The following is a 27,441-nucleotide window of genomic DNA, read 5'->3' as shown; positions in this document are numbered from 1 at the left end:
CAGAGACGCCTCTGGAACCGGAGGGAAGATGAGAGGAGGCTGAAGAGGCTGGGCTGAAGGCACGGCATTCCCCATTTACAAGAGAAAACTCGCCGGCCGGCTCTTCAGGCCGCGGTTTGACGGGCAGTGGCCCGGCCTGCGTTTGAAGTCCGGACTGAAGGTTCTCCGAGGATGTAAGTGGGATGCTTTTAGGCCGTCTTTCACTCCGACTTAATTAAGAAACTCGCGGGCTTTGTCTGGAGGGGGCCTGTTACCGTGTGAGGCTGCGGCCCCCCGCGAAGGGGCCGGCGGGGGGGGACGGGCCTGCGGGCCGCCTTTGTGCCGTGTTGCCAAACTGCAGAGGCCGGCATTGCCGGGGGGTCATCCCCTCGGTGCGCCGCAGGAAGCCTTTCCGACAGACCCAGAGCCCACCAACCTGCCCGGGCGGGGAAACAAAAATAATCCCCCGGGAGGGGGTAGGAAAGGTTTTGTACGTGTCCCGCAGCTTCCTTCGTCAGCCCGAACGGAGGGTCAGAGGTTACACCAAAAAAAGGGCAAACGCCGTTTCTTAAGTGGCCGATTCCTGCGTGTGTGTTTACACGGTGGGGGATATTGGCTTTGAAATGTCATGGGTTGGCCGGGCGATTGGCTCTTGGAGGGATGGCCTGAGCGGTGGGTGACGCTAATGGCCTTGAAAATCACTTAAAAGAATCAAAACTACCCAAAGTAACAGGCTTGTCTTCAAGTTTGTGGTATAGTGAACGTGCCTGCCCTTGCCATCAGCGCCCTGTTTGCCCAGAGTGGTTGCAAATAAACGCCCCAGTCCTTTTGTATTATTTATTGTCTCCAGAGCTCTTGGTGGTGATGGCCAACGCTGATTTGGTCTCCCTTTAGCTGGCAGCCAGAGAGAAGACTGTAATGCTGGCACAGAGCGGAGCAGCAAGCGGGCTGGAGTCGGGTCCGTCCTTCCGCACCAACGGGACCAGCGTTCAAAAATGAGGAGCCAAAATATACCCACCTGAGGCAGAAAACACAGGACTACTCAAATTAAGGTTTTTTATAGTCTTTGCACTTTTCCGAGGCTCAACAAGTGTCTAGTGAGGTGTTTCTTCCACTCCAGGTGGAGGGGTGTCTCCAAGCCCTGTGGGTGATGGGGGCTGCAGGCTCTACAGCCATCGACTCCTGAAGACGTGGCGTGGCCTTTGGTCCCAGGCCGGCGGCCAGGTACTTTTGGTGCGGCGGCTGAAGGTGGCCTTTGGTGTGCTTCTGGAGAAGCCTCGTGTCTCTTGAATCCAAACTGAAATACTTAGTCTTCATCATGTTGCTCTGTTGCTTTTTTGGAAAACTGGAAGTTAACCCAAGGAGAAGCCTTGGTACCAATTTGGGATGGGAGAGGGAGAAGATGTTCAGGCTCCCTGGAGATGTAGAGCCCGGACAGTAGTTTGTGATGGATGTTGAGACTTAAGGAACTTTTTAGACATGTTGGAGAGCACCCAACATAGGCTCAGGGCTTGGCCGAGGTAGTTGGAGATGACCACTTGCCAGCTGTAGTTTGGGGGCGATGGATGAGGCAGAGTAGAATGGGGATAGCGTTCACCTATCAGAAATCTCTGTAAACCCGTTTTAATTCCTCAGCTGAGCAATTCCAGCATCGTGGCTGTAGTTCAGATGTGATCTACGTTGTGTGAAGTGGTTTTCCCTCTGTGTAGGTAACTTCTCTTGCCCCCTTCTCTGTGCTTCAGCGTCCTTTATCCAGCTGTAGTTGGTACCTTATACTGATATTTGTACCTTTGCCACTTCTCTTTGTCACCTGCTTCTGGTTGCCCATGAGAAAAGATGAATGTTTCATACAATACAATGCAATAACATGAGGGTTAGAATTTTTAACGTAATATGCATATTTGCATAACTCTCCCAAACCTCCCAAGTTCAGGGAATTTGGAATACATAAACTCACCAGAACCAGAGGGATTCCCAGGTTTATTTCTTCTCCCTGCACTTGGTGAATTTATTTAGCGCTGTAAGATGTCCAGCTCCTGCAGGGTTGGGTGTTGTTTTACTACTGCAGTGTTTATAATGTCTTGGGGGATCCCAGCGGACACCGTTTTGTATTGAGCTCGACAACATTAGCAAGGCGACAGTACTGCTAAAAAGTTTTGGAAAAGCACCTTATTAGAGCCAAAGTGACTCATTCCTGCTAGAGAAGCAGCAAATGTTTTTCTGGCATTTAAATAAAATGCAAAAATATTAATTTCCCACCTTGATATTGAATTAAAGACTCAAAAACGAGCGGAAAAAAAAAGCCCTATGTTTAGGCCTTCTACAAAAACACTGGCAGTGCCAAATGATTCATGCTGAATATTTTACGGCATGCTTTCAGGAGGAACACAGCATTATAAACAGTAACATTTCCAGTTTCCAGAGATGAGAGGATTGGATTTCTTCTCCTGAATTTTGCCTTCTGTGCTTTCTGATTCAGAAACACTTTAACTGGGGGGGGGGGGAGCGTGTTTTGACAAGATACTCGAATGGCCTGGGAGCTGGGGAAATGTTTGTTCAAAGCTGATCTCCGGGTTTTGTTAGAGCTTGAGGTTCGAATGGCAGACTTGGTGGAGAGGTGGATTTTCAGACTTCATGTTGCACTCAGCCCCACGACACTTTTAATTAATGAAAATTCTTTCATTTCTGCAAGACTTTTCCAGTGTTGCTGCTTCTGCTTTACTGTTTACTTTGGTAATAACAACTTTATTAATATTTCCATTGGATGCATGACTACTTTGCCCTGTCCTCTGTAGTACTTCCTACATCCTGAAATGTTTTATGCTTGTTTACCGTCACTTTTGGTATTTCAAAGATGCTCTTTGCTTTGGTAGCTGAATACAATTATGTAGATGAATGCAGAATAAGTGCTGTTCTCTTGTGTACTTAACATTCATATCATATTTGTGTGTGCATATTAGCGGTTAACGGTCTAAGAGAGAAACTTTCTAGAAAAGGAATATCTTGAGTTTAGATCGGTCAGCTTTGCCCACTGATGAAAAGCTGTTCCTGTGCTGGGATCCTCTGCTGAGACTTCCCTGCCACTGGATTTCCTCCAGTCCGACCTGTATCTGCTGAGCTGCTGTAATGTGGAGCTATTCTGAAGGCTGTGATGTGGTCCATGCAGGAGGAGAATCGTACTTTAGGCCTTCAAATTCTGCTTGACATAAAGAGTTGTTGAATTTGGGGGCTCACGGGAGAGGGGTTTGCTGTGTTGCATGTTGTATGAGCCCTTTTGAGATAAGGAAAGTTGAATTCTGGTAATTGGTAAACACATGCAATGTTGATTTTTCTCTTGGGACGTCCAAGTGGCTTGCTCGTGTTGGAAAGATGCATGCTTTATTTTGGCTGACAGAGGAACCAAACGCTAGAGATCATCTTCCAAGGGAGGAAGAGTTGAGTAGAACTGGCTTTCCTTTGCTGCTCTGTAAATGAGGAGGTCAAGGAGTGCTGGTGGCTCTTTGATGGTCATCTTTTGTCCTGCTAATTCTGGCGATAAGTAGAACGTTAGGTCATCAAAGAGCTTGGAATTGGGGTGTATTTAGATGTTGAATGACTTAATAAACTGAGCTGGTTGTAACCTGACTGATGTGTTAGCGCCCAAAAGGGAGGCGTGGGGTGTCCGTAGGTGGGCATTCAGGTATTTTTATGGGTTATGACTGAACAAGTTTTACAACATACAAGCTCCAGTCGTCTGCTTCCTTGCTTAATTTGGCAAGGTTTGCAGGAGAGCCGAGCATGTGGTAAGGGGTACTTTTGGCTCCGTTCTGCTCAGTGGCTGGTTTTAGTGGTGGTCTAACTCACCTCAGACACCAAGTTGGCTCCATAACGCCGAGATAGTGGGGAGGACCCCCGTCTCCTTTTAAAGCCTTCATTCAGCATTGGTCAAGAAAGAAATGAGGCATCAGGAAGGCAGGAAATGTGTTATTCCTAGGCAGGCTTCCCATCTTTGTGGGCTCGCGTGGCTGGTTCTGCCTTCCCTGTAGGGTTTGTGCTCTTCTGCCAAGGTTCTTGGAAGGCGAGTGCTAAAAAAGACCTCGTGGCCATAAGGGATGATGGAGGAACTGGGAGTAACAGTGGAGTGACTGCGATGAGGAATTGCTCTCCTTTGCTGCCAGGCCAGTGCTCGCTCCATCCTACAGTGGTTGACATATCTTGATAGCTCCTTAATGTATATATTGTCCTTTGTGGAGCAACAACATGCTGTCGTCCCCATCTGAGTGCCTGTGGCTTGGCTGTGTCCAGGTCCTCTGTGCCTCCCTGGAGCATTGTCACTGTCAGCCTGTTCTTGGACCATCTCTGACTTGGAGGTGCTAGAGGAACTGGAGTTAAGCCATCGGATTTTGGGGATGCGATCCGGAATGGGTCACGCTTTGGTTAGATGAGCTGTGAATGGCTGCCCAGCGCCCTTCGAGATAACCTGTCTGTCCTTCCCAGGCTGCTCTGCAGAAGTGGCTGCGTGGGTGTTTCCTCCTGGTTCACTGACACAGACAAAGGCACGTTCTCTTGATGCCACCTGAGGTCAAGGCATGGATGCAGCGGGCAAGAACAGCCCCTTGTCTCTGCTGCGCTTGTCACATGCAAAGTCTGAGATCAAAAAACCCCTTTGGCCGTTGCTTGTAGTCTTCTGCGCAGAGTGGCGGCAGGTCCGGCCAAGGGATCCTGCAAGTTGGGAGCACGGGGGAGGCTGGTGGGCTGAGGATGACTGGAGAAGCTGTTCCTTGGGGACCTGGTGTATTATCAACCCTCTGCTGCTGCAGGTCGGCAGGCATCACTTTGGGGTTGGTAAGCTGATGCATTAATGGTTGAAGTTTGTCCACAGATGTGTGGACATGCCTGATGCTCAGATCAGGGCTTCCCTACTTTGTAGAACCTGCTAGTGGGCTTCTTTCCTTTCTGCTTTGCCAAGATGACTTGAACTGCCCTCTGCAGTGTTGGAGTACATCTTAGTTACTTCATCTGGTGGCTTGGTAAACCCAGCGTTTTTCAAGGTGCTTCCCAGGTGCCCCCAACACAGCTGTTAGAACCTTACACTTTCCTTCTTCCTAGCTAGCATAGAATCACAGGATGGTTTAGGTTGGAAGGGAACTTAAAGATCATCTAGTTCCACCCCCCCTGCCCTGGGCAGGGACACCTCCCACCAGCCCAGGTTGCTCCAAGCCCCGTCCAGCCTGGCCTTGAACCCCTCCAGGGATGGGGCAGCCACAGCTTCTCTGGGCAACCTGGGCCAGGGGCTCACCACCCTCACAGCAAACAATTTCTTCCTCACATCTCATCTAAATTTCCCCTCTTCCGGTTTGAAGCCATTACCCCTCGTCCTGTCACTACACGCCCTTGTAAAAAGTCCTTCTCCAGCTCTCTTGTAGGCCCCTTTAGGGACTGGAAGCTGCTATATGGTCTCATTGGAGCCTTCTCTTCTCCAGGCTGAACCCCCCCAGCTCTCTCAGCCTGTCCTCACAGCAGAGGGGCTCCAGCCCTCCCAGCATCTTTGTGGCCTCCTCTGGCCCCGCACCAACAGGTCCACGTCCCTCTTGTGCTGAGGACTCCAAAGCTGGACGCAGTACCAGAGTGGAGTAGAGGGGGAGAGTCACCTCCCTCGACCTATCTCGAGAGCTATCGTACCTCTCACGGCTTTCTGAGAAGATTCGTCCTTCTCATCAGGTTGGTCATCTGGTTTTCTGCTGTTTATTGTGGCCTCCTTTGAGATACCAGGGCATGAAGTAGTCTCTTGTTGGTGGAGTTACCTTTGATCAAACTAGACTGCGCTTCAGTAGTCCTCAACTAACTTCTTGCATAAGAGACTTTCTCTGAGAGATATTTTTAAAGACATTTCTTTGGTAAAAATACCTCAGGTAGGAGGAGAACTCTCAGCACACTCTCACCTTCTTGAGCGTTATGGGGTTACGCCCTTTACTTTATATAGATCAAGAAAATAGGGAATTTGTAATTCTTTAGATAATGGAGGGTTGCTGACTAACACTGTATAGACTCCTGTTAAGCTCGGAGTCTTTTAAAAAAACGAAAATGTTACAAAGCCGTGTCTGAAGCCTCTGTGGAACAGCCTCTCCCAGAACCTGCCGCTCCCAGCAGTGCTCCTCACAAAATGTCATTAGCGGGGGAAAAAATAACGTTTGCTGCCCATGTCCCCGGTACTCCAGGCAGTTAATTTCCCAAGCCCTGTCCGTGTGCTCTGGCGGATCACAGGGAAGTAGGTAGATAGGCATCGCCCAGCCACCACCAGGGCAAACCCACCTCAATTGGGGAGCTCCAAAGTCTTAACTCGCTCCTGCAGCTTCCTGCAGACGGCACCGGCCGTTTCCCATCGCTCACACAGCCACTGGCTTTCTCGCCACAAATCTCATCTTATTTTATTTTTTTCCCTCTTGTGGACTGCAAAAGCCACCCCGTTAGCCTGGATTTATGAAACGCCCGTGACAGATAACCGCTGCTCTCTGCCTTGTTTGCAGTCCCTGGGTGCTGCTGCTGGCAGCGCTGCGCTCCTACGCCCACAGAGCGACGGCATGAAGTCGTTTCACGCTCACGTTGATGGCGGTGCTGGTAGCATCATTGCTTCAAAAAATGCTGACGCTTCTCCGGGGGGGGGAAAAGAAAAAAAGAGTCATCTCAGTGGTAAAGTGCTGAGTTGCTAAACGCTGCTGCAACTTTTTCCCCTGTAAAATTTTAAACGTCATCTTCTTTTGGGGAGGGAGCGGGGGGGGAAGCTTAATGAAAGTTCGTTAGGAAAAGCATATTTAATGCTGCCAGAGAAGGTTCCCGATTGCGGTTGATCCTGAAGCTGGTAATGAATGTGCGCTATCAGGGCCTGGGGATTTGGCGTATGAATTTCCCAGGGTCTAATCATCTCATAAGGCTGCTGAGTGTGACTCCTTCCCCAGTAATCTACTTAACTCAGTCATTTCCCCCTCCTCTCCCCTTGCCAGGAGAATGAATCTCACAGGTTGTTTGCATGACAAGTAGCTCGGGATTGTCTGAGTTTTTGAAGAAGATGCTGGGAGTTAATTGTAGCAGCTTGAGTTAATGGTTTCCCATGTTCAGTGGCAGGCCGGGTGAGGAGCCGAGCTGGAGAAGGAAGGGTTTTTACGAGCAGTACTATTCTAGGCTGCACCATGTGTTTTGATAGCTATAGTGCTAAACGAAAAAAAAAGTTTTGCCTTCCAAAGGATGTTTTTTTCTCCACCAAAACTAATCCCGGGGGAAAATTATGTTTGGTAGTTCTAGGATTATTGGATTTGCAGATAGAAACTGCTGTGCTAATGGCAGCTACTGACTGATGACCAAAGCAGCTAACTGGGAGATGTTTCTTGGCAGTTGGATCATACTGAAAATCTCCACTCAAAGTATGTAAAACCACAGTGGACAATGTTTAAAAAAAAAAAAAGAAAAAGAAAAAGAAAAAAAAAAAAGAAGGATTCCTAGCGAGCAAAAACTAATCACTGCATCCACATCTGCGTTTCAAAAGAAACTAAGGATGCTCCATCAGAAGTGTTGACTTTTATATTATATTAGGATCCCCTCACACCAGACCTTTGTTTTGCTAAAAATAAAAGGATAAGCATCCCTTCATCTCTGGATTTAATTTTCCTCCTCCTAAAGCCAAATAAAATGCCTGCTTCGAGGTAGGCCTCATGGTACGTGGTCAGCTTGTGCTAGCTTTCACCCAGAACAGGGGAGAGAGAAAGGGAGGCTGCGCTAGGAGCAAAGGGCTGGGAAGCTCCGGATAAACTGTACGGGTTTTATTTAAATTACTGTCGTGTTCTGTGGCTTGCTCGAAATCAAATACTGCCAAGTATCTTACTGCAGTCCCAGTGGTTTGCACCTAATATGCATTATGTTAACCATTTGCAGATGACCTTATTTCTGTTATAATGCTGTGTGTGCAGTCAGAAACTTCTGGAGTGATTGAGGGAGGATTTGATGAAACCTTAAAAAAAACCAACCCAAAACAATTCTCTTACCATTATTTTAGAGGTGTTCGTGCATGGCTCTACCTGGTGACACTATGCAGGAGTCCTGGTGTAGATTTTCCCCTTGTTGGCTGAGAGGTGAGATCATCTCAGAGAGCTTCACGTGCATGCAGAGCAGCAAGCACCTTTACACCAGCATCTGTCTCCTTACGCCACACTCTAGTCTCCAACTCAGGGTTGCCGCAAAGCTCAGTGAAGGTCATAGAATCCTGGAATATCTCAAGTTGGAAGGGACCCATAAAGGTGATTGAGTCCAACTCGCAGGGCTACCCAAAACTAAACAATACGACAAAGAGCGTTGTCCAGACGCTCTTAGATGTTGAGGTTCAGCACTCTCTTCTTAACATTGAGCTATTTGGGCTTTTCTGATTCTGATTTCCAGCCTTTTTTGTTGCCTCTGTTCTTGTGCTGGACAATTCTTAGACTTGTTGAACTCAGTTGAACTCAGTTGAGCTCAGTTGAGCTCAGTTGAGCTCAGTTGAACTCAGACCCCAGTCGGAGTAGCCTCATGTGTGGCCACTGTCCTCAGGCTCCTTAGAAGCAGCCATGGACCACAGGTAGAAGAAAGTCCCAGTTGAGTTCTCCAGCGGAAGGTGGTCTAATCCTCTATGCTGCTATCTCAGGTCTTCGGGACGTTGCCTCCAATTCCCAGTGGGAATGACCGCGTCCATGCGGGGGTCCGGCTCACCGCAGATGGACGCTGCCGAGGCTGCAGGGTCAGCCGCTGCCCATCTGTTTGCAGGATCAAGGCCTGGAGAACAAGGGGCCTCTCCCTGATGTCCTGTGCCTGGATAAGTCAAGCTTTTGTGAGCGTAGCACCAAGGTGATTTGTGTTTTTAGTGGGGAGAGATAAACATGAAAAATAATTTATCTAATCTTTGTGTAAGCGGGATGAAAGTAAGAATGAAGTACATGTTGCAATTATGAAAATGCATTGAAAGGCCTATTTGTTTTCTGACTCAGAAATTTGTAGTTGGCTTGAAAGTCCAATTCTAGCAGAATTTAGCAGAGTTAATGTTTTGCAGACAGCAGAGTCCTCAAAACAATGTAAAATCTAGGGGATAAATGGGGATCTTCCCGACCATCTATACAGAGCTGGAGACCATGTGTACTCAGTTTGAAGCTTTCATACCTAACATTTTCTTCTGCGCTGCAGAGCCCCCTTTTTGTTCCTTTCAGGCCCATCTGTAGATAAGAAGGTGGGGGCTGCCCGCGCTTGAAGCCAGCAGAGCTTCAAGGAAGCCAAGACGCCACGGGAGCAGGGCAGGGTCTACGGGCTGCTCAAGCAAACTCCATCATACCGGTATGCCCAGCCTTGAAGCGGGGACCTTGTGAAGCCCAGACACAGATCTGGATTTTGGCACCGCTGCCGAATTGCCGAAGGACACCCAGATACTCTCTCGTTCTTTAGAGCCCACCTACTCTTGGACACGTTTCTCCATCCCGTGTCTGGTATTGTGTAGGGGTGAATGTTGCCGGAGCCGGGAACACGGGACGCTTTGCAAAACATCGCCTTTATTCTGTCAACCAAGTGACTGCGACTTTCTTAATTGTGGATTCTTTTAGTTAATTAGAAATGTTTGGAAACGCCTCGCACCTCAGCAGGGTTCAGTTCTGCGGGGTGCCAAGTGCTTTGTTCTTCATCCAGCAAAGCACTTAAGCGTGTCTTTAAGAACACTTTACAGGCTGAAATAAGCTCATTGATTTCAGGGCACTGAAGGATTGAGCCAATACCAAATTTCTTCCAATGATCCCGGCTCAAAGAGTAACATCCAAGAAAGTGTTTCTTGAATGTTAATGCTACCTTAAACAGCCATATCTCAGGCTCCACAACTTCAACTGGTCAGAGAAATGTTAACAAAGGCTGAAGCAGCATGTCTGGGGGGGAGTTTCTTCTGGGCAACAGAGGAAATTTCATGGTTAAAAGTGATTCCCCTCCCCCCCCCCCTCCTTTTTTTCCTTCCAGTGTTGTAGTAGCAGAGCTTAGCTTTAACTATGGTCACCTTCCGCGAGCTTTTAATAAATTAAGAGGAAACTGAAGCAGTTTGGAAAAGTATAGAATAAGCAAATACTCCGGAGAGACGTTTAGTGGCAACATGATTAATAAGGGACACTCCTGGTAATACAATCAAAACAGAGCTATGGCAAAAGCATATGGAGCGTCCCTCTTTCGGGGCAGGAGCAGGATTCAGACAAATGATCCGGGACGATTTATAGGCCTCTTTGCTATGTGGGTTTTTTTCCTCCCCTTAGAAGTGTGAGGGGACTAAAGCCCTGTAGGTATAACCGTGGGATTAGGTTTACGGGAAAAAAAAAAAAGGCAACTTCTTTTTGTCCCCAAGTATTTTTATCCTTGCTATTTGTTTGATAACAGGCTATATTGCTTAATCAGACCTTTTTTCTTAATTTTCTATATTATTTTTTTCTCTGTGTCAACCCCCGCGCGTATCTAGTAATAACCGCAAGAAGCTGAAAAAGGGGAGCGTTTCTCCAACAGGAGAATGTGATGCAAAATAGATGAAGATGGGTCTCCGAAGCATCCTGCCTTCTGCAGGCTCTCCCGGTGCCCTTCTAGCTTTGCTGCCTTTCCCCCTTGGCAACGGAGGTCTCCGCGGGCAGTGGGGTCTGTGGAGGGGTTGCTGGGGCTGGGACACGTCCTGGGCTGAGCCCTGCGCTGCTCATGTCACCCAGGGCAGTTTTTCCCCCTGCGGTCGGTCCTGAGAGCAATTCTTTCTTAATTTCCTTTGAAGACAGTTCACTGTGCAGCTGCTGCGGCAGCTTGTAGCTGTCATGTGGGGAGGCAAAGGAAGAGAGCTGGAGTTAAGAGCTTATAAACTTCTCAAGTTTTAGGAAGGTACTGAGATGAAATGATACTGTGGTTTTTCCTCCTCCTTTCTCTCTTTTCCTTTTTTTTTTTTTTTGGTTCATACAATCTGGGAGAGGACCTCTTGTACTGCACTTGCATAAATTGTGCAGGTTTGGCTCTGCTCAAGTCAGAAGTTAAAAAATAAAATAAAATAGCCGTCCTGACACATGAGACAATGCAGTCGTCCAAAACCGAAATAGTTTTGTGTAGTACACCAGCGTATAGGAGTCAGAGATCCGTGTGTGTGGGCTTTAAGAGATGCCTTGCCTTCTTTTTTTGGAGAAGAAACTTCTGTTAACATCTAAATGATTTCAAGAATTCAGCAAGGATTGAATTCCCTACTTCATCGGCATGAAACTTTCGTGTTGCTACTGAACTGTGTTATTTTATCAGCCTCCTGCTCTTCAGCCTCCATTTACCAAAAACTTTTAAAAGCGATTATGCAAGTCAGACCTAATTTCTTATCACAGGTCTGTATTTATTGGCTCGGCTGTTTGTGAGGGATTGTTTCACCCACCCTGTTTCCCTTGGCGTTTGCAGAAGGTTCTTATAGTTGTTAGCAGCTGTAAATGGTATTAATAAGAAGTATTTGGTTGCTGGTTTCTGCAGTTTTGTACGCTGATTGGGTTGGGTTGCCAAAGGTTGAGCAAGTTTCTAAAAGAAGGATTGTTCTTTGAATTGTGAAAACGCTGTTCTCAAAAAACAAACAAACAAACAAACAAAAAACAAAAAAACAAAACCCAGCTATATCTGTGTCCAGAATTTTATGTGCAGGCTGATACACTTCTGCAGAAACTCGGGTGAAACACTCTATTTGTCTAAATTGGTATCGACTTGAAAATCAATGAAGCCCCACCTACGAATCTTCTGAAATGTTAAAAGAGCCGATCTGAAGGATGTCAAGTTTTTTTTTTTTTCCTTTTTCTCAGCGTTATATTTGGGATGGTAAGCACTTACTCACTTCAGTGTTACCTCTTTGGGCTGTCCGTGCTGGGCGGTTCTTCCTGAAGTGTTTTTGGTGGGTCAGGGAATACCTTTCTCAGGGTAGTACAGCCTGTTTGTGAAAAGGAGCAGATCTTTTGGTGTGGTCTCATCTAGGGACAATCCAGTGTGTGTGCTCCCCAGACAGCGGTGCAGCCTTAAAGGTTGTCAAGACTCAGGTTGACAAAAGTCCAGAGGAACACGGTCTGAGTCTGGTCTTAGACTTGTAGAATATCTCAAGTTGGAAAGGACCCATAAGGATCATCGAGTCCAGCTCCCTAACCTGACCCTGCTTGGGGCAGCAAGTTGCACTAGAACCTGCCGTGTTCCCTTTCCACCTGCTGGTTTGATGATTTATGACTCCAGTTGCCTTCTCTTCAGCATCAGAAGAACATAGCCTTGCTGCGGTCACCACATCTTGCTACTGGGGGACTAGGTTCACCCGGATAGATCAAACTCATGGAATGAGTCAACCAAAAGTTAAGTGTGGTTTCCTTATGCAGACCCTCCGGTTTGAGACCCGCTGCAGGTGGGAAAGGGCTCAGTGCAGTGAGATTTATCCATGGAAGAGAAGGTGTTGCGAAGCAAAGCCTGTATCCTGTATCACCGGTATCCCGCGGAGCAGAGAGCTTGCCATCCGTGTGACAGCATTCGGCAGGGAATGAGACTCTCCAGCCACAAGCACGATCAAGAACTAGTTTGCTAACAAAGTTAGGTTTGCTTCCCTCTGGGACTTCAGAAGTAGAAAAATAAGCATCTCGCGCCTTAATTAGGTAGGGCGGTGTTCTAGTGAAAGCTACAGCTTGTGTTTCTTCCTATACGCAGGGCATCAACCATGGCTCAACCGTCAGTCTCAGTCGCGGCTGCTGAGCTGTAGTTTGTGGATTGACTTGAGGGCGGTGGCTGTAGCGGAGTTATGATGTGACCAGTGATTTTTTTCAGTGAGGTTGGGTTTCCCAGCAGAATCCCTTAATGTGGAAAAAAGTCATCGTGGTGGGGCCGACACCGCTGGGTTGGCTCGGGAGCCCCTTGGTCACCTTGTCCAGCCAAACCTCCTAAGAGGCAGATGGATACTTGGGAAACCCTTCTCCTCCTCCACCTCTGGGCTGCGTTTGCAGCCTGCGTTGGGGCTCTGAATTATGTCCCTTCTGGCTCTTGAAGATGTTGCTGTTTAAGGCTGAGGAAGGCTGGTTGCATCCAGCCTTCTAAGACTTTAGCTGGTCTTAGTTCTTGAGCCTGATTGCACAACCGCTTTTACTGGAGAAGCTCCTCAACTCGGCCAGGAACATTAATGATAAAATCATGGCTTATGCGGTGACCTCCTCGTCGTGTACCTGAAATTATCTCTGTTCTCCAAGGTCTGTAGCAGATGGAGAGAGACATAACGCGCGAAGCAATGGGGAGAAGAGTTCAGACGTTAAGTCTGTATAGACTGGAAAAACAAAAGTATTAGATGTGTGCAGCCAGTTCAGACGTAGTATGTAATTAATCTTCATCTGCGGCTTTTAAAATCAGCAACAGCCAGAGTATCCCAGATTTGAAACCCGTGTTTGTTCAGATGTAATGGATGTGTAGGCAATTTTTCCTGATGTTCACCCCACCAAGCATCGTCTTCCAGGTAGGTTTCTGTCAAGTCCATTGACTGGAGCAGCGCTGCATAGCGTGGCTCTAACCATCACACTGGTTTACAGGGTCATCCCAGTAGTTTCATTTTATAAGTCGCCCGTCATTTAATTCCTGACTGTTTTGTACCCATTTTTTTAATTTTTAAAAAGAAGAAAAATAATCTGCGCTGCTTTTGAGCCGGGGTTTCTCATACTTAAGTCTGTGTAAAGATGATTTATGGTGCTAGTAGGGGCTCCACTGGAAATGCAAGATCTATTATGAAGTGGATTGAACAGCCCATGCTGAAATGTTTATTGCCGTCTTCAAAATAGAATACATCAGGGTTGATGGTGCCTGTCCAGGAAAGAGAGAGAGTGGAGTGGAGTGGGGCTAGTGGGGTATTTTTAGTATTCCAATAAAAGACAAGGCTTTTAAAGGAAATCACTTATTGCCATTTTGCAATCAAGAATGCAGGAGTGTTCCAGGGACTGCAAGAAATATGCTTCAAGAATGTCGGAGCCATAAGGAACTAATCATTAAATATTCTCTCATTTCCACCCCCGTTTCTTGCTCTGAGGAAGCCATTTAGAAGCTTTGCAATTTGTATGTAAATCTCAACCCTCCTGACCACGCGGTCAAGTATCCAAGTGACTTAGGAGCCAGCATCCCATTTTCAAAAGTTCTTACAATTCCTGTGCAAGCAGGGCACTTTTTTAAATAGAAGACACATGGACCAGACTTCAAGAACACTTAATCTGACCTTAAATGACTTGGTATGAGCGCTATATAATATTTTTGTTCTGTAATAACTTTTTCCCCTTGATCGGTGTCTTGCTAGTAAAGTTCCTCTTGCAGGTTCAGATAGACCAGTAAAAGTGTAGTTTTGTTGCCGCCGCTTATGCCACTCGCTTGACTGAGCTGTGATTATTTTTCTTTCCTTTTTTTTTCCATGTGTAACTCTAGTTGTTGATGCTTTAAACATTTTCGGAAGCGTTCTGGCGCTGTAATATATCCATCTAACTGGGGAGTGAGTAATCCCAGCATTTGTTCGAGTGAAAAACAAAGGAAGAGGCAAAAGATAATACTTTCTCAAGTGATTTAAGAGCCTAATGGGACAATTTAGCGATGCATCTAAGCGGAGCTAGTGCTTACCTGCTCCCTCTCCCCATGTTCCCATCTTTTTCCTTGTACTGGCACCGGTGTCCTGGTGAGGCAGTTCAGGGAGCTATAATGGCAGAAAACTGACCCTACCAAAAACAAAGAGCGGGGTGTCGGGCTGATGGCAGATGGACGCGGGCAGATGTCCCCTTCTGCGCCAGGCCAGCAGAGACAGCCTTTCATTTTATTATTTTTTTTTTCCCCCCATTTGTTTTTACTGGAGAAAGTAGTGGAGGAACAACAGTCCCCTGCTGAGATCATCTGTCATGTCTTCTGCCTTTTCCCTGCTTGCTGCAGGTAGCGGCTCCGGGGTAAGCTGCTGCCCGCCAGCCCCTTTCTTTCAGGAAAACCATTTGGGGTTTGCCAGCTGGGCTGCAGCGTCTCCAACCCTGGCTGGGGTCGGGGCTGGTGGGTGACGCGGAGCCGGAGAAGGTGCAGGGGTGTGAGGAGGAACACCAGCCATCAGGGCGCTGCGGGAGGCGGCAGCGCTGGGATTTAACTCGCCCTAGCCCCAGGTTGGCGCCTCTCCTTGTAGCCAGTGCTGTGTCTGGCTGGTACATCTCCAACGCTGGTAATGCAATGAGAAGTCTCTTTAGTGACCTGTGGTGCTGAAGGACCATCTGATGGTAGGTGACCTTACACCCAATGGTAGGTAACCTTTGGATTTTCTTAGGTCATTTCCTTCTTGCAAGGAAAACTTCACCTGGCTCTTCTTCACACCCATTAGCTCCCGGCTGTTCTCTCCACCACGGTTCATGAAGCTGTGGTCCACGTTAAACACTTCTTCTCTTCCTCATGGCTCATCACCCTCAGTGAGGTGTGGGGGGGTTGACTTCTGGTAAGCCTAGAGATGGGGATGTCCCAGTTAAACCCGCGCGCTTATGCCAGAAGAAAAGGGTTCAGGTGATGCCTTCTGGCTTGGTTGGGCTCACTTGGGTGAACCTCATCTGAAAGACGGGGATTTGTAGAACTTCTGTGATCCTGCTTGGGCTTGTTTTGTTCCCCTTCTTCTGGGAAACCTTTAGTGCACATTGAGGTTTTTGAAACTTTCACAAGTCCGGTTCCAAGTTGTAACACAGTTGTTCAGAAATGCAGCACATTGCTTGACTGATCTTGTTTCTTGGCGTCACTTATGTAAGGGAAAGGATGCTAGAGAGTTGGGAGAAGGGAAAATTGGAAAGTGTGCATGCTTATTTAATAAAAAAAAAATCAAAAAAAAAGAAAAAAGGGAAGAAAAATAAGCCACATGCAAAAAAATCCAGTAACCATGTCTGCCGATGACCTTTTGGGTTGGAAATAGTTTGATAATAGCAGTGTGGGGACGAGCAAGGAAAGTCTGTGAAGTCACTCTAGCAAGAACAAAAGGAAAAAAACATGAGAATATTTCCAGTTTCTGGCTCACTGGGAGCTGGGTGATCTCCCGCACGACTCTGGAAGTCTGCGCCTGGTGCTGCCCCGGCAGACCCTTCAGAAAAGGGCAGCGGGCAGAGAGGAGTAGAGGCTGCCAGGTTTGACTCCAAGTAGAAGAGGTGGTATGTGGGAAAAATCAAAAGGGACTCTCGGGGAGACTTGAGGTCTTGAATCGTCAGCTTTGGCTGGGCACAGGGGGAAGGTCCTGCCGGAACTTATCCCAAAAAACAGCTCGTGCTCCAGAGAGGCTTTCTTCTAGCCTGCCCTTAGCATTGCTAACAAAATCGGAGAGAAATTGCCGCAGAGTTGTTACTGCTCGTTAAATACATCTGGTCTTTTCTTTGGTATACCAGTGAGTATAAAGGGTCCGGTTAATGTTGGGGTTTTCGGGGTGGGAAGTAACTTGGGTAAGCTGTTGCCTCTTACGTCTGCTCTTTGTGCGATGGTGAGGCCAGTAAATGATTTTATTGTGAAGTGTTTTTGCAGAAAGATATTATTCAAGGATGCGTATAAATTGCTTTAAAGCTCTTTGGTTCAGTGATCCTATCTCCGAGGCACATTGAACCATTTCTCCTAGGCTGTCCTCCGTGAACTACCTTCTGCTATTTAAAGGAGATACAAATTTAGCTCAAAGTGTTCCCTTTCCCGCAGACTTCTCTGAAAGTTAAAGCCTGTGACAGTTTAGTTCTTGCTGTGCTCTTGTCTTGTCTTCAAATCCAAACAAATGTCTTGCCTGCCTCTGAGCTTCGCTTCTGGTGGCTTGGAAGGTAAAATGTATTTATATTTTTGAATTTCCTTGGGAAATCGTCCTGCCTTTCAACTGCCCTTCTTCTAGCCTGGTTCCCAGGTCAATGCAAGAGGTTAAGCGCTGCGTAGACTTGGAGGCGTACAATCAAATTTATGTTTATGAGGCATCTTTAACTGTTGGATCGAAACCTTCCAACCGCTGCCAAAGGTAGGTGATTACCTTCACGCGGACCAGCTCCGCATCGGAGATGCTGAAACGTGAGCAGTGGTTGAAGGCTGCCCCCGAATTCCTTTGAGCTGCTCCTCTGCCTGTTGGGGGGCGCGTGGGGTTGGGTTTGCACAGCGGGCATCGCTTTGTGAAGGAATACGGGATTTCTTTGCAATTGGGCTTGGAAGGAGTTCAATATACTATCTGGCGTGCATTTGTAATTTGAAAAATAGATTAAAAAAGAAGCAAATTGAAGTATAACAATAATGGATTAAGAGAAACACTTATCTCACTTCCTTTCATTCGGCCGGGCTGCGCATGTGGTTTGGGACCCAAACGCTCGGGATTATTCCCTCGCTGAAGCCATAAACCTTTTGGATGTAAACTCACTCCATGCTGCTTCTGGGACTGAACCTGACATTTGTTTTCCGATAGTGGCGGCTTTTATCTCGCTGCCATTTCCCCACGCTTTGTTTGCCAACGGGTCTCGCTCTCAGTAACGTGAGGTATCGTCGTGCCCCGATCAAAGGCTCCTATTAACAGCAAACTCGCCCCTGTGCCCGAGAGGGAAGCGTAGCTCCAACCCGACGTGACAAAAAAAACCCACAAAAATGAATTTTTTTAATACGTGAAATAACGTTGACTGAGGAGTTAATGTGTATAAACAAAGTCTATACCTTTGACTCGGATAACTCGTTTCTTCGGCTTAACCTAGCGTTGCATGAATAGCTCCAAATGTGGAATAACTCATAAAATAGGAGTTTGTTTCATCTTACGTGGGAACGACCTAGGTTTTTTCTTTCTTCCAAATAAGGAATTAATAATGCAATAGTTGTTGTTTCCAAAGAGCTCAGCTTTTTTGAGAAGCCTCTTTTTTTTTTTCTTTTTTTTTTTCCCCTCCTCTAGACCCAGTGAAACACATGGGCGTTTGGAGCCTTTAATAACTCTTCGCAGAGCCTGTTCTTGATTTCTTTGAGAATTGCCCGTGATTTTGATGTCAGGGTTGAGAGGTACAATTGCCGTGTTACATTTCTCGAGTCAGACCAGTTGAAAAGGAAGGTCAAAAGCAATAACGTCCAGGTTCCTCTGGGCGGGCGGGGGCGGAGGGTAATGTGCGATCGCAGCGTTTTACACAGACGTATCGCCCGAGAAAAAGTTTGGCTGTCACAAAACTAATAAAGGACAAGCCTCCGGAGAGATGGTTTCAATGATGCAGGTGTAGGAATCGGGGAGTGTATTTACATACAAGCCAGCTTAATAGCGTGGGATTTATGCTAAAGTGGTTCTTAATGCAATACAAATTGAATACCCCGTCTCGCTCGAAACGAGGAAAATGTTAGAAGGAAAGGGGGGGGGTTTAATAGCTTTTGGGGGAGAAAGTGTTTGGCTTTTTTTTAAGGAACGTAAAGGACAGCAAGATGGATTTCTTCGGGCGCTTGCCATGTTAAACTAGTGCTTTAGGTATGTGCGTCGGCTTCGGAGCCAGCCTTCCAAGTTGGTTCTCCGCTGCCTTGAAAATCAGGGGTTTGAACAGATCGGGGCAGGGTTTCTGCCATATATCTGGCAACACGGACTTAAAATTAACTTCCTGAAAAAGCAGATGAAGTTTGGTTTGGTTTGGTTGTGTTTTTTAAACTGTGACGTTAAAAATAAGTTCTTAAAGAGAGCCGCCATGCCTCTACAGCCCTTGTTGATCCTCCCATCTTTTCCCTGCTTCTCTCCTACCCCATAAAACAACTATTATGTGTTTATAAGTTAGTGCTCCGTGTCACTTATAAAAGAAGACTTATTCATAAACGTCGTGGATAGACAGTTCTGTGGGAATATAACTTTCTTGGCATAAAACAAGCTGCTTTTTCCACATAATGCAGTGCTATACCAGGCTCTTTAAGGCCATAGCGTGCTATTTATTATTATTTTATAATCTATAAAAGACACCAATGCTGAACCTTCATCCTTATGGAGAATGACACCATACCAAAAGATAGGGGAAACCCCAAGCAAAACTCCTGTTCCCAGAAATAGTCGCCACCAAGGCGCTGAGGGATGCCCAGGGCTTGTCGTGGGGCTGCTTTCCCCGTCCCTCCTCTCTGCGGGCGGCGAGCGCTGGGGGGGGATCGCACATGGGCACCGCTCATTTTTGGGGTGGGATTTGCCAGCTGCAAGTTAGAAGTTCTTGAAAGGGACTTGGATGTAACATTTCGGCTTTTGAAGTCAGGGCGGATGACTTGGACACACACACACACACATGCCTTAGAAATTTTTTTTTAATGGGCCGAAATCAGTGTTCACTTCACCATCCAGAAACCAGCAAGCAGCCAACACGGGGTTGTCTTTGCGTTCTGAATATGCTCAAAATTCAGAAAGAGCACTGAGCCCACAAAACCAAAGAGCTCACCCAAAGAGCAGCCGCTTCCCAAATCTCCAGGTTTCCGGCTGACAGGGATTTGGGGGTGACAGATGGGGATCGCGTTGGTCAAGTCCGTGTCCGAAAGGCTGTTGCCCCGCTGCCAGAGCTCTCTGCTTTGGACCTGAAAGAGAAACCCCCATGAAACAGAGACATCCCCCCTCAGCATATGCTCGTATTTATTTATCCTATTTATAAGGACCATCCAATCCTCTGTGCACTAATTATAGCAGCGGGGACTGGAAGAGATTTCCTTGCTCATTGAGTCCAGACCTCAACTATCAGAGGCAAATTCCCTCCGCACTTGCTTTCCTGAGCCCCCCTGGTATGCTTTGAAAGCATTTAGGATGTTCTCCCTAGCGACTGGGTATTTCCAGTGGCAGCCCCAGCTGGGCTGATGCTCAGGGAGGCAGCAGCAGGTGAGTGTCTTCATGTGGATATCTTCTATCCATTGCTGATGGGTCTGGGGTTGAACGAGTAGTAAGTAGAGTAGACCTGGTCTTCAACTGGAAGATGCCTCCCCAAGGCAGAAGGACAGATGAGCGTTGCCGCTGGAGACCTTTAATGGGACCTGCATCAGCCACTACCTGCTCCTTTCACATCCCTGCCTTCAGCTGGATGGGGTGCTGGGGGCAGTGTAGGCATCGTTCTTGAATTTTGGGGTCGTGGCTCGAGCGTATTGGTGATGACCTACCTGCTGCGCGAGCCCGGGATGCCGGGCAGCCCTATGAAGCCACACCAGGTGCCTGCTCCTCGTGCACAGGAGCGCCTGGCTGCCAGGGGGGCTGAAAGAGAAGAGCTGAAGCATTGCTGCCATGACTCGCACCACTCAACAAAGGTATCCTCCATCCCTGGGCTACACCTTGCCAATGTGCGTTTATAAAAACGAAACCGGGATCTTGTTCCTGGAGCAGGGGATGCCAAGGTGCAACCGTCTCCTCTGCTGGGACTGCCCCGTGTGAAGTTGTGACGCGAGACACCTTGTAGAAACCTGTGTGCTCTAATTGCTAACACATTGAATCTCAGTGGCCAGCACTCCGTGGCCGCGGAGCAATTTTAATAGTAAATCAATAGTCTGATAGAAGCAGACGCGAAATCTTTTGACACTTATTCAAGAGGGACTTGTCAAAACACCATGTATTTATGACCAAGTTCCTGCCTGCCTGTTCAAAGGCACTTGAACCCCTGCCAGATCCTAAACACGCTCAGATTCCCAGGAGTTATATTCAGCACAATAAGTGGATATTTCACAGTAAATATTGCCTTGTCAGAAAGCTGGCATGAGCGCCCAGTTGACAAGCAACAATTGGCCGCTTTGTATGGGTGCTGCGAGGGCTCGTCTCTCCGGCGGCGGCAGTGCTTGAGAGCAGAAATTTCTGCCGGGCTCCAGCCGTCGTTAGCGTTAGGAATTAAAAATGCTCTAAAGAAAACTTGCAGATCGTTGCGTCTCAGCTGCCTCCATCTGAACAGTCAGCAGAAGGAATTGGAAGGTCTCGATGATTAATCACAAACACAAAAGCCGGCTGCTGGCTGACGGTAGGTATCCGCTCTTCTCCGAGGGAACCAATTCATCAGCGTTATTTGTGATTCGTGGCAGTTATTTGAGGCAAATAGGCTTATTTAGTACGCGGCACCCTGCGCTTGCATGAAGTTACAAACCAGAATTGTTCGTTATTTTTTTGTCCTCTCGCAGCTCTGCAGCACGTCCAGGATTTCGGCAGCGCAGCGTAGGCTTTAAAGCGTGGGCAGTGCCTGTAGCGTGAGCTCTGTACCGGGAGGAGCGGGATGCCTGAGAGAAGGATGCCCGGGAGGAGAGGGATGCCCGGGAGGAGAGGGATGCTGAGAGAGGGATGCCCGGGAGGAGAGGGATGCTGAGAGAAGGATGCCCGAGAGAGAGATGCCCAGGAGGAGAGAGATGCCCAGGAGGAGAGAGATGCCCTGGAGGAGAGTGATGCCCGAGAGGCAAGGGATGCCCAAGAGAAGGATGCTGGGAGGAGAGGGATGCCCAAGAGGAGCGGGATGCCTGAGAGAAGGATGCCCAGGAGGAGAGGGATGCCTGAGAGAAGGATGCCGGGAGGAGAGGGATGCCCAAGAGGAGAGGGATGCCTGAGAGAAGGATGCCGGGAGGAGAGGGATGCCCGAGAGAAGGATGCCCTGGAGGAGAGGGATGCCCCAGAGGAGCAGGATGCCCCAGAGGAGAGGGATGCCCAGGAGGCAAGGGATGCCCGAAAGAAGGATGCCCAGGAGGAGAGGGATCCCCAAGAGGAGAGGGATGCCCCAGAGAAGGATGCCCTGGAGGAGAGGGATGCCCGGGAGGAGAAGGATGCCCGGGAGGAGAAGGATGCCGGGAGGAGAGGGATGCCCGGGAGGAGAGGGATGCCCAAGAGAAGGATGCCGAGAGGAGAGGGATGCTCCCGAGGGCAGGGATGTGCTGTGCTCTGGGTTTGCAGGGTGTTCATTGTGGTGCAGCTCCAAGCCACGTCTGGGGTCTCTGCGATGGGAAAATAGCAAAGGTTAGGATGAAGAGAGGGAAATGAAATGATTTACTGGACCTGTCATCTGCGTGACTGGAGTTTGTCACTGCCGAGGACGGCTGGCAGTGCACCAGAGAGCGTGGTGGGGACTTGTCTCTCAGGAGCACTCACACCCTTGAGTTACGCAGTCCTGACCGGGCAGGGGTGGTTCTGGCTGGATGGATGGACGGACACGCGGGGATACAGTGCTCAGCCACCACCTGGATTTACACAGATCTTTAACCCCTGGAAACTGAGGTGCAAACTAGGGGTGGAAAATCATCTTCTAGTTGCCCAAACCCCTTCAGGCGGATTCAGACCTGGAGGAATTATTTGCATTTCCACGTGAACCCCGGCTGGGAAGTTGTTCGTGGAGGAGTAAATCGGTGGGAAGGGTGTCCATGACGAACCCCAAACCACTGACCCTCAAAGCTGGTAAACCCTGGGGAGAGGGAATAGCTTTGGGACTTGGAGAAGGGCTGCCCCAGGTGACCCCAGAGCGATGGGGTACGGTGTAAACCCCGGGTCCTCCGGGCTGACGGCTGGACGGCTAGCAGGTGAGACAGATGAAAGGGTGATGCTATCCTAGAGATAAATTGCATATATTGTAACCTTTTCTTTCCGTCTTATATCTGAAAATTTGATCTTAACTTTTTTTTGGAAGGCCTTGGAGCATTGAAGCCCACCTGCTGCCGGGGGGTCGGGATGGGGGTGAGGAGCAGAGGCGAGGCTGATCCCAGCAGTAAGATTAAATCCCGGCAAAGCAGCGTGAACCCCGGTGCTCCGGGAACAGCGGGGAGACCCCGCGTCCTGCCAGCACCCCGTGCCCTGAGACTCGGCCGGAGCTGGGCACGTGCCCTCCGTATTTCTGCACCGCTTCTCCGGGCTGGAACATCTCAGACTCTTTAGCAGATGGAGCTTCATGAGCATTGCAGTTTCTCCAGCCTGCCTTAATTAATCACTCCGTAATTGCACATCGCCTTCTGCTTGCGCTTCCCACCTTTCCCTGAGAAACGCATTTCAAATTTGTATTCCTGTCACTGTTTTCTTCGGCGCAGGCATCTTTTTTTCTTCTCTGACTCCTGTTTACTTTGTTGGTGGCTTTTATTCCTGAATTTCTCTTTGAGGAGTTCTTGTCGAGGGGAATATTTCTATTTTACAGGATTTGAGCGAAAAAAGGCAAAGCAGGCAGGGAATCTAGAATACATAATTACTGTCAGATCCCATGCACGGTTTTTGTTGGGAAAGCGTGTGGGCCTCGGTGAAACACCCAGGTTGAAAAGCTCCAGATCCTTCTAATCTCCTATTCTGTAGTATGAGGCGGGGGTGGGGGGGCGTGGGGGTGGGGAGTGTGCGTAACATCTGGTCTCTATCATGCGAGAGGTACTTTGAAATTTGTGTACCGTTGCCGATTTGTGTCGGCCTGTTCTTTTTGTGCGTATCGCAGGGCTCGGGTAAGCCGTTAATACTGGCGGATGGCTGATTCCTCTTGCCCCGGCACGTGCCACCTCTGCCTCTCACGTGGGGAGCGAGGACTTGACCGCTGCTTTTGGAAACAGAAAAGCGGCTCCAGGTTTTTAATACCAGGCTCTTTCCAGGAATAAAATAAAGTTTATTTCGTTTTGCTGTCCCGCTCTTGTTGCCCTGGACGTCCTCTCAAGTTCCCTGTTCATCATCCTGCTGTTGCCCGTTAGCAATACTTTATTAGTCCCCCACCTTCCCCTCTTCCTGCTGTGCAATAATTCCGGGTTTATGTGCGGTTTTTTCGTGGGAGTTGTCAAAGAATAATTACGCCCCATTAAGTCCACCTTGTATCATTATTAATTCACACCTATAGAGTATTTTCCAAGCAACTGATCTTGGTTGTCTCTTAATTGCTCAAGTCCATAAACTCTGTTACACTGCAACTGCGCGAAGGATTCGCACCCTCTAAAACTTTTCCCTCCGGTGCGAAACATAACAGAGAATCTGACCGCCGCAGCTTTATCAGATCTTTTTCTTCCCAATTTAAGCAAATTATTTGCTTCTGGCTCTGTTGAAGGCTACAGAATGTATATTAAGATGTAAAAAGCAGGAGACTAGAAAGACGGTGAAAGCCTAGATCGTGTTCCCGATGGATTAATCAAACAGTTTGTGTTGCTGGATGATGTTGAGTGATTGGATTGGGTTGAAAACTGAAGGATATGAGCAACCTGGGCTGGTGGGAGGTGTCCCTGCCCAGGGCAGGGGGGTTGGAACTAGATGATCATTAAGGTCCCTTCCAATGCGAACCATTCTATGGTGGTATATCCCTCTCTCACCCGTTCCGGTGGGTCGGAGCACGTAGCCCATGTAGGGTCTGAGATCCAGCTGGGTCAAATCTGCTGGATGGCCGCTGCCCCAGGCTGAGGATCGGAGCTAGGCTGGGCTCTGCGGGAGCCCAGCTCTGGGAGCATCCTCTGGGAGCATCCTGAGGGCGCTGGAGCGGGCACTGGTGAGCGCTGGGACCCGGCTCGGACCCTGGGTGCAGGCATGGCGGTCCTTGCCTGGGAAGGCAGCACGGAGCAGAATGGTCCTGGTGGCTTCTGGAGTCAGAGCCAAACCCTTGCCCTTGCTAGGGGTGCAAAGAGGAACAGACAGATGCATTTTTACCAGTTGACGCCACGTTTAATGTGCTTAATAAACAGTTTCATCCAGGTGTAGCCTGAAGTTTAGCATCCTCTAAACAAAACCACCCCAAAACCATCCTAGCCCAAAGGCAGCAGTAAGTGTGGACCGTTCAGGTCAAGCACTCGGCCCTGCCTGGCCAAAGAGCGTGTCCCCACATCCCCCCGGGCGGTCCCTGGGCGTCCTGGGTGGAGCCTACGGAGCTGCCGCCTTCTTTCTGCAAGGAAAAGGCTCAATAGCCGCGACCTGCAGCTGAAGCGCTGCTCAGGCTCCCTTCAGATAACACGTGGTTTCAACTCAGCATTTTAAAAAAAAAAAAAAAAAATACTGTTGGTGGCAACTCTTATTTCCCTGGAAAAAAATCCTGGACCCCTGGCAGAGAAACAGTTTCTGCACAGAAAACATGACACTATTTACAAAAAGCGATGCCTAATATCCTTTTCCAGCTTGGAAAGAGGAGTTTGTTTTAATACATCCTTTTTTAATTGCCATGAGCTGGACTTGTAAATATTGTAAGTGGTTGAGTAATAGTCATCTGTGCGCGGACCAAATGAAAGGACGTTTTTTCCGCTCTTGGAGCCCTAACGTATTCCCACAGCTCGGACAGGGGGATAGCACGGAGCAGATACTAAACCGAAACAAAGGCCTGCTAATTAAAAGATCGTTTAACCCCGGGGGATGCCTGCGTGTGCGATGCCAGCGCGTGACGGTCCAGCCGGCTGCACGAGGAGCTCTCGCGTTGGGGCTGCTTCGGGAGGTGACGGGCTGGACCACAGGGATGCAGCCCGTTCTCAGTAAAACATTTCATCCTCTCCTCTGAGACAGGGGTGGGAAAGGGGAGAGTTCTCCCAAAGAAAGGGGAAACGGAAGAGAATTAGATTCCTCTGGCAGGCATCTTACCGCTATCGTTCAGTCAAGAGAGGGGAAATCTGCTCTGCTGCTTTTCTGGATCAGTCTTCAAAATGATCCGTAACTTACATTTTTTTAACACCATCCTTCTGCAGAGCAGCGTGCTGTGGCCCAACGAAAAACTAGTTGTGAGGTTTTATAAGATCGTACTAGTCATTAATTTCTGTACGGCAACCAGCACGGATTTGGGGCAGGACGGAGCCCGGGTGCTGCCCGGTTGGGCAGAGCGCTGTTAGACTCTCCTTAATGCCGGTTGATCTTCGCTTTCCCAAGTCAGGTCCGTACCCGAAAGCCCTGCTTTTCCTCTCCAAATCACTTTGTCTGAAAGCAGGAGTAGTTTGTATTGGAAACGATTTCCTGATGCAATTTGGATTTCCTTCTGAGTAATCCTTTGCCCCAGTGGGATGGTACAGGGGGATTCTAGAAAAGCTTAACTGGCCTTGCCATGAGTTAAACGTATCCCGATCTTTGCGAGGCAGATGTTTAAGTAGGAAGATACCCTGCAGGCGCTGGTAAAAAAAAAATTAATTTGAAGGCTCAGGAAGAGAAAGAACTGCTCTACCAAGGTGGGTTGGAGTCCCCGACGCTGTCTGGGTCGTCGGCATGCAGGGATCCGGCGAGGGGCTCGCGCAGGGCGAGCAGGGGGGGAGATCAGCCTCAGCTGGGAGGAGGAGCAGGACTCGGAGGAAGAATTTAATTGCCAAAGCCCAATTGTAAAAGATGAAGGCGGCAACCTTAACGTCGTTCCATCTTTTCCAGGAATGCTGGTGGTGATCGTCTTGCTGCTGATCGCCATTGCCGTGGTTGCTGTCTGGCCGACACATTAACGCGGACCCGGCGCCCGTCGGAGCTGCTCTCGGCAGCTGAGCGCCCAGGACTCCGGCGAAGAGACCGACTTTCTGCAAAGACCTTCTGCGTTTTAAATAAACCCACCAGGACTGGAATGAAGCTGTGTCCGACCGACAGCCGGTCTTCCTTCGGTGCACAGCTGAAGAGCGCTGCGTGGTTTGAAGGGTTTGAACATGAAAAGGACTCACTTCCCACCTGCATTCGCCATTCGGGAGGCTGCGCTGGCCCTACAATACCTGTTCTTCTCGGTGCATCTGCCTCGGGGCCCGCGCTGGTGTCGGGGTGCTGCCTGCCCGGCCCCACGCCGCGTCTGCGGTCAGCCGTCCTGAGGGCTTTAAAATACTAAAATAATGATGTAGTTTGGGAGCGCAGCGATGGCGCTGCTTTCTGATCCCTTCCTTCGGAATGCAAAGGCTTAACGTTTTTCGAGGTATGGATTTGGGGGGGGGGGAATGACTGCATCTGGATGCCGGCGGGACGGGAAGCGAGAGGACACGGAGCCCTGCGAGGCGGCAGGACCCCCGTGGCGAGTCGGGGGGTGCTGCGCCCCTGGGGGAGGGCCATCGGTGTTCATCGGCACGGAGAGGAACGTCTCCAGCCAGGTGTGTAGGAGTGGAAAGCCTTGCCCAACCTGTGCTCCCGAGGAAGGCGTGCGCTCCGCGGGCTCTGCCGGGCTCTGATGGAGATGCGCCGGCATTATTCACCTACTAATCTCGGCGATCGGGGTCTGCCTCTTTCTTTTATAACTTTTCACGCGCTGTTAAAACTGAGAGGAAGGATTACCTATGTGAAAACTAACGAAAAAGAAGTACTGAATGTTCGCGTCTGGCCAAGAAAATCATTATTTTGTTATATGTGCCAGTTTGATTTCAGAGTTGATAGAGCAAGCAATAAATACTGAATAAAAGCTGATCCATTTATATACAATTTATCTGCCTGGGTTTTTATTATTTCCTCCCATCTCGTGTTGCGCGTGAATGATTTCTCCAACGCTTCCATTTCCTAAGAGCTGATTTGGAGGAGGAAAAAAGCGATTCCTGCCAGACTGCATCTGTATCATGACATACATTTCCTGACGGATCCGTAAGACTTGCCAGCCCTGGGCTGGTCCTCACCTGCGGCGGTGGCGTATCTCCTTT

The 27,441-nt window shown here is 48.7% G+C and overlaps 1 protein-coding gene across 1 annotated transcript in view; it reads left to right on the top strand.

Moving 5' to 3' along the window:
- STX8 (syntaxin 8) overlaps positions 1–27,229 on the top strand; it is a 117,378-nt gene extending 90,149 nt beyond the window's left edge. The window contains exon 8 of the mRNA XM_074607371.1: positions 26,213–27,229. Coding sequence (XP_074463472.1) covers positions 26,213–26,280 — 68 coding nt within the window. The 3' untranslated portion in view covers positions 26,281–27,229. The remainder of the gene's footprint in view (positions 1–26,212) is intronic.
- The last annotated feature ends 212 nt before the right edge of the window (positions 27,230–27,441 follow it).

The sequence above is a fragment of the Larus michahellis genome, chromosome 14 (assembly GCF_964199755.1).
Source record: "Larus michahellis chromosome 14, bLarMic1.1, whole genome shotgun sequence".
In the NCBI taxonomy this organism is placed as follows: Eukaryota; Metazoa; Chordata; class Aves; order Charadriiformes; family Laridae; genus Larus; species Larus michahellis.
The sequence above is the reverse complement of the archived record's forward strand: the minus strand, read 5'-3'. Positions and strand labels throughout refer to the sequence as shown.